The sequence below is a fragment of the Gavialis gangeticus genome, unplaced genomic scaffold (genome assembly GCF_001723915.1).
Source record: "Gavialis gangeticus isolate Ggan-Ray unplaced genomic scaffold, GavGan_comp1, whole genome shotgun sequence".
NCBI lineage: Eukaryota > Metazoa > Chordata > Crocodylia > Gavialidae > Gavialis > Gavialis gangeticus.
The window spans coordinates 1225137-1236139 of NW_017728965.1; the positions used below are offsets into that span (position 1 = coordinate 1225137).

The 11003-nt window shown below is 43.9% G+C and overlaps 1 protein-coding gene across 1 annotated transcript in view; it reads right to left on the bottom strand.

Annotated features, from left to right (window-relative positions):
* Nucleotides 1-7450, bottom strand: part of DOCK5 (dedicator of cytokinesis 5) — a 122217-nt gene extending 114767 nt beyond the window's left edge. Inside the window, exon 1 of the mRNA XM_019504075.1 lies at nt 7372-7450. Within this exon, the coding sequence (XP_019359620.1) occupies nt 7372-7381 (10 nt within the window). The 5' untranslated portion in view covers nt 7382-7450. The remainder of the gene's footprint in view (nt 1-7371) is intronic.
* Nucleotides 7451-11003: the final 3553 nt, after the last annotated feature.

Sequence of the window (11003 nt, forward strand, 5' to 3'; positions counted from 1 at the left end):
TCTGTCTAGGTCCCTCCCGACTCATTGATTCTGTGATTCCCTGAGCTAAAATGAAGTTTTGCATTGAAGAAGTCTGCAAAAGTTCTGAAAAAGCACAAGTCACTTGGAAAGAAACCTCACACTGCAGCTGCAAGGGAGCCACTTACCTCTTATCACCACTGGATGAATAGTGGAACATATGACGCATTTAATCAGTTTTATCTGTTGGCCAATGGTAGCCAACAAAAGGAAAAAAGCTGTTCCACCCAAAAAGCACACACTGTTGCGCAGCAAGCTACCCAAACAGAACAGAGATGAAAAAACTTAATTTTGTGATTTATAGTGAAGTGTCAAATACAAGACACCTAGCCTGACTAAAGTGTACATTTCAGAGTTAGGAGTTTCTTTCAAAAGTGTGCAAGGATTTCTTAGGGTAGTATCCTTTACTGAACCAACTATGTAGCTGGGATAAATTTAGAATGTCTGACACTCAAAAGCTCGTCTTTGTCAAGTCTCACATTTGAAACATCTTACATTCAAAAGTTTGTCCAACTTCATGCCAACTACACAGTTGGTCCAATAACACTTATCACCCTAAGAAATCCTTGCCGCTCACACACTTTCTGGACCATCAAAGCTACAATATCACTCTTACACTTTCAACAAGGGGGGGAATTCTGCAAGGAGACTGGCTCCCTGCTGACGCCTCACAGTTAATGAATAAGCCAGTCTGCACTGAGTTCTACTTAAAAAGGCAGAGCAAGACAGAACACAAATCCTCCAAGATCAATCTCAGTGCAAGCAATGAAACAATCACTGAACATGCCAATTTAGGCCTCATCTGTGCTGAGTATCAGTCCTGATTACAGCTGTTCTCTAGTGCTGCCTGCCAAAGTTGTGATAAGCCACAATTTGTATTATCCCAGTTTCAAGCAAATAATGCCTTGCCTACACTACAGGATTGTGTAACCCCCAGGTAAGCGCATCACAGGTTCCCTCCCCATCTACACCTAAGTGGCACAGAATATCCGTCTGTTACAGTTCCAGCTAGGGAGCTTTCACTTCTGGAGGTCCCCAGTTCAGTGTCTGGCGCATTAAGCAAAAGGACTACCATCACACTTACATTGCTGCAGCTACCCTGGAGCTGTGTGGACTAAGTATGGACTAAAGTCCTCAGTGGGCATGTCTACATGTATTAATTTAAAGCAATGAACTCTGGCACACATTGCACCAGAGTTTATAGCTCCCGGGCACATTGTTTGAAAGTGTGCCCAGGACCGCAGGATGTTGAGCTGGGGAGGAGCAGCCCCAGCTGGCAGGCAGCCCCAGGGGTCAGCCTGCCAGCCTGGGGCTGCTCCTGTCCGGCTCTACATCCTGCGGAAAGGCTGGTTGGGGCATGAGGGTATTTCAATGCAGGGCTAGCCAGCAGGGAGCTCCTGCATTGAAGCGCCCTCATTACCCACCCAGCCAGGGCATCATCTACATGTGCCGCTGCACACTAAAAAATTCTGCAGCAAGATGGTACTTACAAGTATTAACCTGCTGTAAACTTAATTCGTTTCCTACAGCCTAAAAGTGCTACACATGTAGACACTGAGATGTTTACTGTGAAGCTAATTAGGCAGCTATGCAGTAAATGTTTCATGTACATGTGCCCACAATGAATTAAAATCAACCATTTGAGATGGCATTACCTCTTACCCCCACCCCCCTCCCAGCTGGATTTTACCACCATTGTCAGGGAAAATGCTTTCCAATAACCTTGTTTCAGAACTGCCCAATATAGTATTTCTATAGTAGATCCGTATTTCTTATTCTCATTATTATTTCTGAACATCCATTTAGTAAGAGGGAAGAAAACACTTAAATGAAAGATCTCATGACATCAAAAACTGAATCCCTACAGGTGTGAATTGCAGTAGAGAAGTTGAGCCAGACATTTTACTTCAGTGTCCAGACAGGAACAAGGATTAACCTGGGTTTATGCCAACTCCAAGGGATATCTGCTTATAATTTAAAGTTGCTTTTCATCACTGGCAGACAATAATGCAGAGCAACAGCAGCACTCCATCTTCATCTGCTCTACCTCACATTTAGCTTGTTGCAGTCTTGTCCAAGCAACGACTTCCCTTGAGGGTCACCTGCCCTTGATGTGCAAGAGCCAGTCCACTAATTTTACAAACGATCAAAATCCCCTTTGCACGATACTCTACCACGTCTGATATTTTACCCTCTTTCATCTCAGCTTTCTCTTGCAAGACTTAGCAAGGAACACCTTGTTGTACACCCTTCTCAGCCTGCAGAAAACTGCACCTCAATATTGTCTGAACCAACTGCACTTTACTTGATTTCATAGCTTTCTCTTCTCGCATGCCTCTTCCGATCACCTGACTGTTATGTCTTCAGAGTTATTCAGCCGTTGGAGATTAAGATAACATTTATTGTTAATATTGAAACTCGGTGCAAATTTCAACCTTGCTGTCTTCTAGTCAAGGAACAAACCATGCATTTCAGTGCTTTCAGACACAGTGGAGCCAGCCAAAACACCAGATGTGGAATACAAAGAGCTTTCAAGGTAGGTGTGCCCGATATAGAAACCCACACCACATACAGCAAGAGAGAGAATACACTTTGGCTTTAGCCCTTTAACCAAGAGGAGGAAGAAGCAAGGCCAGGAGGAAAAAATACCAGGTCTCTGTGGCTGAAAGACGAGAAATAAAGATTTGTAAATGCGCACAGATACATCAGTTCGGTATCAAAATCGGACCAATATAAAGCAAATTGATTGTATCAGAAATCAGCCTGATGTGGCCGATAAATGCCTGTGCGTGCGCCCAGCTGCAGCGCAGCATGTAGGCAGTGAGGAGCACAGCTAGGCAGCTTGTAGAGCTGCATGCAGCTTGCAAGTCTGGTGTGCTGGAAGAGGGAGTGGGGAGGAAGGGATGTGGGGGGGTCAGATCAGATCCACTCCCCGTAGTGAGGGAGGAGTGGAGCTAGGACAGGGGCTGGGGCAAGCCTGCCCGGGGCAGGCAGGGGGCACGGAGAAAGGAGGGATGGCTTCCGCCACTGCGGGCTGCTTGTCCGGGACCCATTGGTTCGGCACTCACCTGCTCCCGCCACTCATCCAGGAGGGCAGGGCATCTACCCCCAGATCTGTGCAAGGCAGAGCGGGGCAGAAAGAGCCCCATGCAGCCCCAGCCTGCCCTGCCCTGTGCAGATCCAGGGGCACACGCCCCTCCTTCCCCATGCCCTCTCAGACAAGCGGCGGGAGCAGCCGGATGAATGGGTGAACACCAGACCAGCAGCTCCTAGACAAGCAGCACATAGTGGTGGAAGCCGCGCCCCCCTCCCTGCACCTCCCAGATGAGCCGCGCCTGCCTCAGCTGGGCAGTGCTTACCCCAGCCCCAACCGACGACTCCCTCATTGCAGGGACCTTGATCTGCCCCCCCACACCCCTTCCACCACACCAGACTTGCCAGCTGCATGCAGCTCTTCAAGCTGCCTGGTCAAGTATTGGAAATCGGATTGGTATCAGCCTCCTTAAAAATCAGCTATCGGTATCAGCCCCAAAAATCTCTATTGGTGCACCCCTAAAGATCTGCAACACATTTTGTATCTTTTCTGGTAACTCATGGGTTCTCATTAGTATGCCGATCTCATTTTCAAGTGCCTAGGGTTTGGGTTCCCAAAGTCCATCTACATCAATGGAAATTTAACATCCTGATCCTTTAGGAAGACCTGAAAACACCACCCTAAACGCTCTCTAGAATGGTACTGTTCACCAGAAGAACCTCCTTTCAGCTGAGAACTGAGATGTAGTTTTAAATGTTAGGGCAGCTCTGTCTGTTCATTCTTGGGGAGGTAATACCTGGACTATATTGAACGTGACCCCTTCAGAATAAAGTAAGACTTCTGCAGCTATAAGAGGCCGGTGATTACCAGGCTAGGAAACTTCGGTTAAACTGAAGTTAGGTTTGTAAATATGAGAGGAATTAAAAAAAAAAAAAACAAACTCAAACCTCTTGTGGGAACATTGTAGCTCTTGAAAGAACAACCCACACATGTCTGGAAACAAGGATGTTCAAAGTTAAGGTCAGGAGTGAAAAGAAAAACACAGCCATAAAAAAGCCACAAGAAAGCTCACAACAATAAAAAGCAAACCAATTTGGTATTTCTATGCTGGATTTTTTTTTCTTGTACAGGGAGGGCAAGCAGGGGAAGGGACACAGCAATGCAAAGTGGTTAACTTCTTTAGGAATCTCCAGGTCTCACAAATGCTTGGAACGATTTTCCTCAGTCTTTTTATTTGTACTGCAATACTACTCAGTCATGAGTAGGCCCTGGTTTAAATTGCAGGCCCAGCTTACAGTGTGGCAGTTCCTTTAATCCTGGAGTTCCCCTCACACGGGAAAAATTGTGGCATATTTAAAACGATATTTCACCTCCCAGCCATCAGGAGCAAGTGGCAAGTGGTGGGGGTGACAGGGCCCCTCCACCAAGTAGCAGCTGGGTGGGGGGAACTCCAAGATTAAGGAGCTGCCTGTCGCGAGCTGGGCCCACAATTTAAACCAGACCCTAGTCATGAGACTGATGCCTCAATGCTGCAGAACTGCAAAACACCAAGATGGTCCCTGCTCCACAGAGCTTGCATTCCACTCTCCATTGAAACTCCAGCTTGTGGCATTTCCGGCAATGGGACATAACATTTGAAGGCTCACTGACTATTCTCAACAGCTTCCCTGTGAAAGGGGTAGGGAGGAGATGACATAATTGAGCCGCTTTGTAAAAATACCCTTTTTGAAACGTGTAGGAGACACGCAACTTCGTAAAGGCAAATTTTAGGTCTGAGCTACTCTGCTCTTTGCAAAAGCAGTTCACCATTTGGTTCTATTGCTGGCTACACTTTGCCCCCACTACCACACACACCACCGTAAACATAAGCCTCAGCAACATAATCTGCTTTGACATGTAGGATCTGGCTGGCTGTTTCCAATGTCAAGGTCAAAAAGAAGTAGAAAGAGCTCAACTGGCTAACGGCAAAATGCTAAGCAAGCAGTTTGCCTTACACAGGAGAAATATCAAAGGGAGTTTTGTACTCTGTTTTCTGTTTTAAATAAACCGATGCTGTTAGTGGAGCTTTCATCACAACTTGTATTCATGAAAGACAATTCAGCTTTTGGGGACGATAGAGAAACCCCACCAAATGGGCAGAGGATTAAGTGAGTGCATTCTTTACAACAGTCAGTGGCCTGTATTTGGTTCCCAGCAGCCCAGTTAGAGAACTTGATTCCAAAGGCTCAAGTATTAATCTTGACTTGAACCAGTGTTAGAGGAGGTTAGTGACATGCTCTGTAGACCTTCCTTCCATTAAAACGGGACAAGCATCCAGCAAGCAGTGTACAATAAGAACAGGGGCCTAAAATACTATAGTGATGGAAGCTATCTAAAAAGCTAGATAACTACACCTTTCAGCAGTACAGCTAAATTTGCAAATAACTTCAGAGTGATAGGTGCAGCAGAAGATGGAATTATTTTCTTCTAAGGGATCTCAGTGCAAGTATGTTCAAAAAGGATTTTTAACTTACCATATCTGGAAACAGCACCTTGCACTGGCAAATCCACTCTCTCCCTGCTATTTAAGCCATCCTCACTACTAAGGAGGACCTGAAACACAGGACTTAGCCTATGGATGTGAAGGACAGAACAGATGCTAGCCTGCCTCTTCATAACGGAACTGGCACTACCTAACCGGAGCCAAGTGGAATAAATTTTAGGTGGATCAGCACAGCAGTGAGAAGTAACAGCACAAGCAGGAAAAAAGATTTTAAGAAAGGAAGTGTCATTATTATGCAGCAATCAGCTTAAGCGTCTCCCCACTTTAAACACAAAAATACTAACTTTAGAAAAACAGCAAATAAAAAAATATTTGCATTCAGCAGAGGGATGAAAAGATTCAACTCATTATAACCACAGATCAGCCTTTGCCAATACTCTGCCAGATTGCAAAAGGTCAGAAGCTAACTTCAAAACTGTTTTCTCTCTAGCGATCCCAAAAACTCCAGATTTCAGCTGAAAAATTGGATCTGAATGTAGTATCCCAATAGGAGGTTGGTGAAAAAGGCAAGAACTTTCCCCAAAGAATTCCAGAAATAACTAAGAAGTTCTTTCATTTTAAGTTGTTTAAATGGAAATTTTCTTGGGCATGAAGAAATTAGTCAAAAAAACCCCCAGAAAATTCTAATAAAAACATTTGTTTCTTGAAAAAGCAAGTTGTAAACATTCAAAATTAACCTCTAAAGTGTATTCTTCTCAACAGCCAAAGCTGTCCCATCTTGAGTAGTCTGCTGGACTCTATCCAGAGTATTAGCAGAGAGCGCAGAAGGCCTGGAAGTAATGAGATCACTGAACTGTGGCCAGCTAAAAATGAGCAAGAATCTTTTCTACCAGCTTCAGATAGCAGGGGAATCCAGGATGTTAACTAGAGAGACATCTATTATTATAAGCACGCACACAGGAAAAGAGGATTTGGTATATGAAAGTGTCAATATTATACAATAGCTTTCCCAAATAAACGGTGTGCCACTGAGCTGGGTGCCCTCCCCAGGCTGAGAAAAAGGCCACACACTTAAAAATTTATCATTAGCAATGCTTATTAAGTACACAGGCCTGTCAATCCTGTGGTATTAGTACACTTCGAACTGCCTAACTCCCTTCATTTACAAGACTAACTGCTGCAGACTGTTGATAGTTGCTTCCCTTTCCTCTTTCTGCCACAGTTAAACAGAGAACAATTTAGTTACCAAGTGGACAGCAGGGCTGAAAGATGCTATATGCAGTTAAGCAGTTCAGGCGTTTCCCCATTATGCAGATAGTTGATGCTTGTTACAATGTGGGTGCATCTACACGTGCACTTTACAATAACAGACTAATCTGCTGTGCAGTATAGTATCACCATCTACAGGTGCAGCTGTATAAAGTCAGATTAAACTAATTAACTCCACCATAAAAATAGTATTGTTAGGGACAGTACTATCTTACAGTGGAGTAATTAACTAAGATTAAACATGTGTAGGTGCTAACCACAGGTGCAAATTGTCCCATCGCTCCAGACAGCCAGGAGCCAGACTCCTGCCTGCCACACAGCTCTGTACTTCATCATCCTTGTGCCCAGCCAGCCCCTCCACTGCCCAACACCACCACTTGGAGCCTGGGGCCTTTTCAGGTATGCCTTTTGTCAAGTATTATTTCAGTTGTACAATAAAAGAACAGGCATTTCCCCTTTTCTCCAGCCTAACACCTTGAAAGAAAAGCCATATATTTAAAACTTGCTTTCTGACATTTACTTTCCGCAAACTGCTGCCACTTGAGAAGGTGGCAATCCTAAGACTTACCTTCGTACATTTCCAAAATGTGCACGGTATCCCCAACCTGCAAAGACAGCTCAACATCTTGGGCAGCATTGTAATTGTAGATTGCTAGAAAAGGAGACAGGAAAAATATAATCATGGGACATGTAATAGAAAGGAAATAAGATTTTGAGATCCAATATCTTTCAACCTGCTAAACGCAGGACTGGCTTTGGAAAAACACTATAAAGGTTTTTAAGCCAAGTAAGCCATGTGTCACATTCCCCTCTAGTAGTAGGTCTGCTCATCAATAAGAGTTTACTATTGCTACCAGCTAATGGTATTACTCTTTTAGGACACCTAGCAGAGGTCAAGTGTCAGAATTCCCAAATTCAAACCCTGCTTGTCACCTGAGGCAGATACCAGTTCCAAACCAAATATATGATAAATATCATCATTTACTAACACTTCGGAGAGCTAGCTACAAAGTAAATTCTGTGCAGTACAAGCAGGACAAAGTCAAAGATCATTCATTTTAAAAAGTGCTGCTGTTCCGGACCAACGGCCTAAACCTGCTGATACAGAGAATAGTCACTGCTGTATGGTATAGCATGGCTGAGGGATGTTGGCCGCTAAATGCAAGCCATGCTACCAAAAAAAACCCAAACGACTCAAATGAGCTAAATATGTCAGACAAAGCCAAGGCAAATACTTATGGAATTTAATCAGGAACAGCATTAGCCCCTTAGGAAAGTGTCACAACATATTCCCTTTGCTCTACAGCCTTCTAGAGCTCTCAGAGTCCTGGGACAAAGGACTGACCTTTAAACCAATATAGCTGAACATAGGCAGAAGACTATGCAGAAATGTATGCTTTAAGAATGCCTTATTAATAGGTTTAAGTGAACCAAAATAACTAAATGTAACCGAGTAGTATGCTGTCTTTATACCAAAATAAAAGCATCTGCACACCTTTTACACCAGCTTAACCACATAGGCTGAAACTCACATCACATGTTATACCTATATAGCTTACTTACATAGACAAGCTTTTGGTGATGCTTCCTCTCAGGGGTAACAACCAACATTTAGGTCTTTTGTCATTGCTTGGCTAGCCAGTCCCTGAGAAACTGCCAAAGTACAGTTCACTAGCAGTTCACAAGACACCTTTTTTAAATTTAAAAAAAAAAAGTTCATTAATTGTCAGGGAATTCACAACATTAAATGCCTGTCATTTCCGTCAAGACAAGGTATATTACTTCCTAGCTTAAAGCCAATATAAACAAAGGACTGTGGCTTACCACACCAGAAATTATTACACCAACTCCATCCAGCTTTCTTTAAAGAAAGAAAAAATATTGCAACTATAGAAAATACAGGAAATTCACATACCCTGCCCTAAAGCATCTAAAATAGATACTGATGACTAACCATGTATTTATTTTCTTATGCTGTGAAGTTAGCTTTTCATAGATATTGGGCCAAGCATACTATGGTCGCATCATCTCTAGGATTATGTAGCCTACTATAGTGGGGAAGATTTTCAGTTTAAGAGCTTTAGGTGAATCTGTCCCCTTGACTTAATTGACTTGTAATTCCTTTAACTTCTTTGGGAGTCTCCCTCAGATGTTTTGGCTAAGATTTTAACAAATGACTACCAGTTTTGAATGGTCTCATCAGAGAGACAATAGAGCCTTAATTTAACTAAAAACACCATTGCAGGCAAATTGGTACAACGTTTACCAGCAGCCACATGACATCAGGGAACCCAGCACTATTTAGATTTCAACTTTCATGTCCTGAAAATTCCTGTTAGATTATTCTCTCAGAAAACCAGATCTGATGGAAACTTAGTTTTAACCAAAACACTAAGTCCAGAGTTAGTCACATCGGGCACTTTTACATGTGCTCTAGGGGTAGGGGGAAATGCTTTAATTACAGCACCTCTAAGAGCTGTTCTTATTAAAGCGCCACTGTGTCTCACGTGTCAGTGTGGGGGCACCTGAACTAAGGCTCATTCAACAAGCATTTAGTTCAAATGTCCCTGCTGTTGTTTTTAAGCATGGGGGCACTGATACACAAGATGCAGGAGGCTGCTGGAGCACAGAAATTGCCATGGTCCAGTCTGCTCCAATGCACTGTAATTACAGTGCATCGGTGCAGCTTCTGTGCTCCTGTACAGGCACCCATCCATGGGATTGAAGAATGTGTTTCCTTTGGAAAGAAAAGGAAGGTCCAGCAAGTAGATCAGATACTTGGATCAAATGCTAGCTCATAATATAATTTCAGGAGGAAAACTGGTCAATATTTGCCTTGATCCAATAAAAAACCCCTAAGCATCCTGCCCGTTACATCAAATGTTTCTTCAAGGAATGGTAGAGCTTGGCATAACAGTTCTGTGCTTTGCACTAAGGGAAATCCTGTAAGCCACGCCTTCTGTTCTAGCAGACCTGCTACATCATGAACAGCTATGTCATTAAGGCTAAGTAGGGTTGTTGCAAGCCACAGGACAGCTGTGAGGTACTACTAGGTGCAGCAGGAATTAGTAAAATGAGTCAAGGTAACAGAATTCTCTCTTGTGAGTCGGTGCTAATCCACAGGTGGGGGGGGGCCGAGATTTACTAAAACGGGAGGTGCCGATTTTCACATCAGGTGTAACACTCTGCAGTCATTAATAATCCTATCATCTCTCTCAGTCTGGGTGATAGTCTCCCAATGTTGACATCAAGGTTGCATTTTTTTTAAGTTGGTCTTGAGGATGTCCCTGAAGCACTTTCTCTGCCCTCCTCTTGAGGGTACATCTTGGCTGAGCTGGGAGAAAAGCTTGCTTTGGAACTCTGACGTTGACCATCCAGATGACATGCTGGCCCCAAAAAATTGATATTGGAAGATCATCACCTCCATACTCGGGGCGTTTGCTTGCAGAAGAACGCCAACATTGGCGTGTCCGTCTTCCCACTGGATTTGGAAGATCTTCCACAGGCAGCGTGGATGGTACTTCTCCAACTGTTTTAGATGTCTCGTGTATGTTGTCCATATCTCAGCTCTGTACAGCAACTGTTTGATAAACCATGAGCTTAGCTTTGTGTTGAATCTGATGTTGTAATCTTTGAACACCCATTTCCTCAGGTGTCCAAAGGCTGCACTTGCACATTTGAGGCGCTGTTGTATTTCAACCTTCTACGAGAGATGGCTTCTGGATTACCAGAGCCAGGGACTGTTCACTAAATGATGAAATCGTGAGCTCTTCTCAGCCAGAATGGCTGACTTGCTCGACTGGAATTTAAACTAAGCTTGCCAGGGGATGGGCAGACAACCACCAGAGCAAACTCACCAAGCATCAACTGCAAAACCAGCAGATTAGGATGCTCAAGGGAATTTACTCCTACCCCAGCCCAGGAACAGAGCTTCTCCATGAGCACAAGGAAGCCTAGGGCCTCCAATGGTACATTTACGTGCCTGTACACTAATGGTAGGAGTTTGGGGAATAAACAGGAGGAACTGGTCCTTCTGCTAAACAACTACAATCTCATAGGGATCACAGAGATCTGGTGGGACTCCTCCTATGACTGGACTACCGGTATAAATAGCTATACCCTGCACAGAAGAGATCGTGCTGAAAAAAAAGGGACGGGAGTGTAGCTCTCTATGTGAAGGAGAGCTACACGTCCCTACAA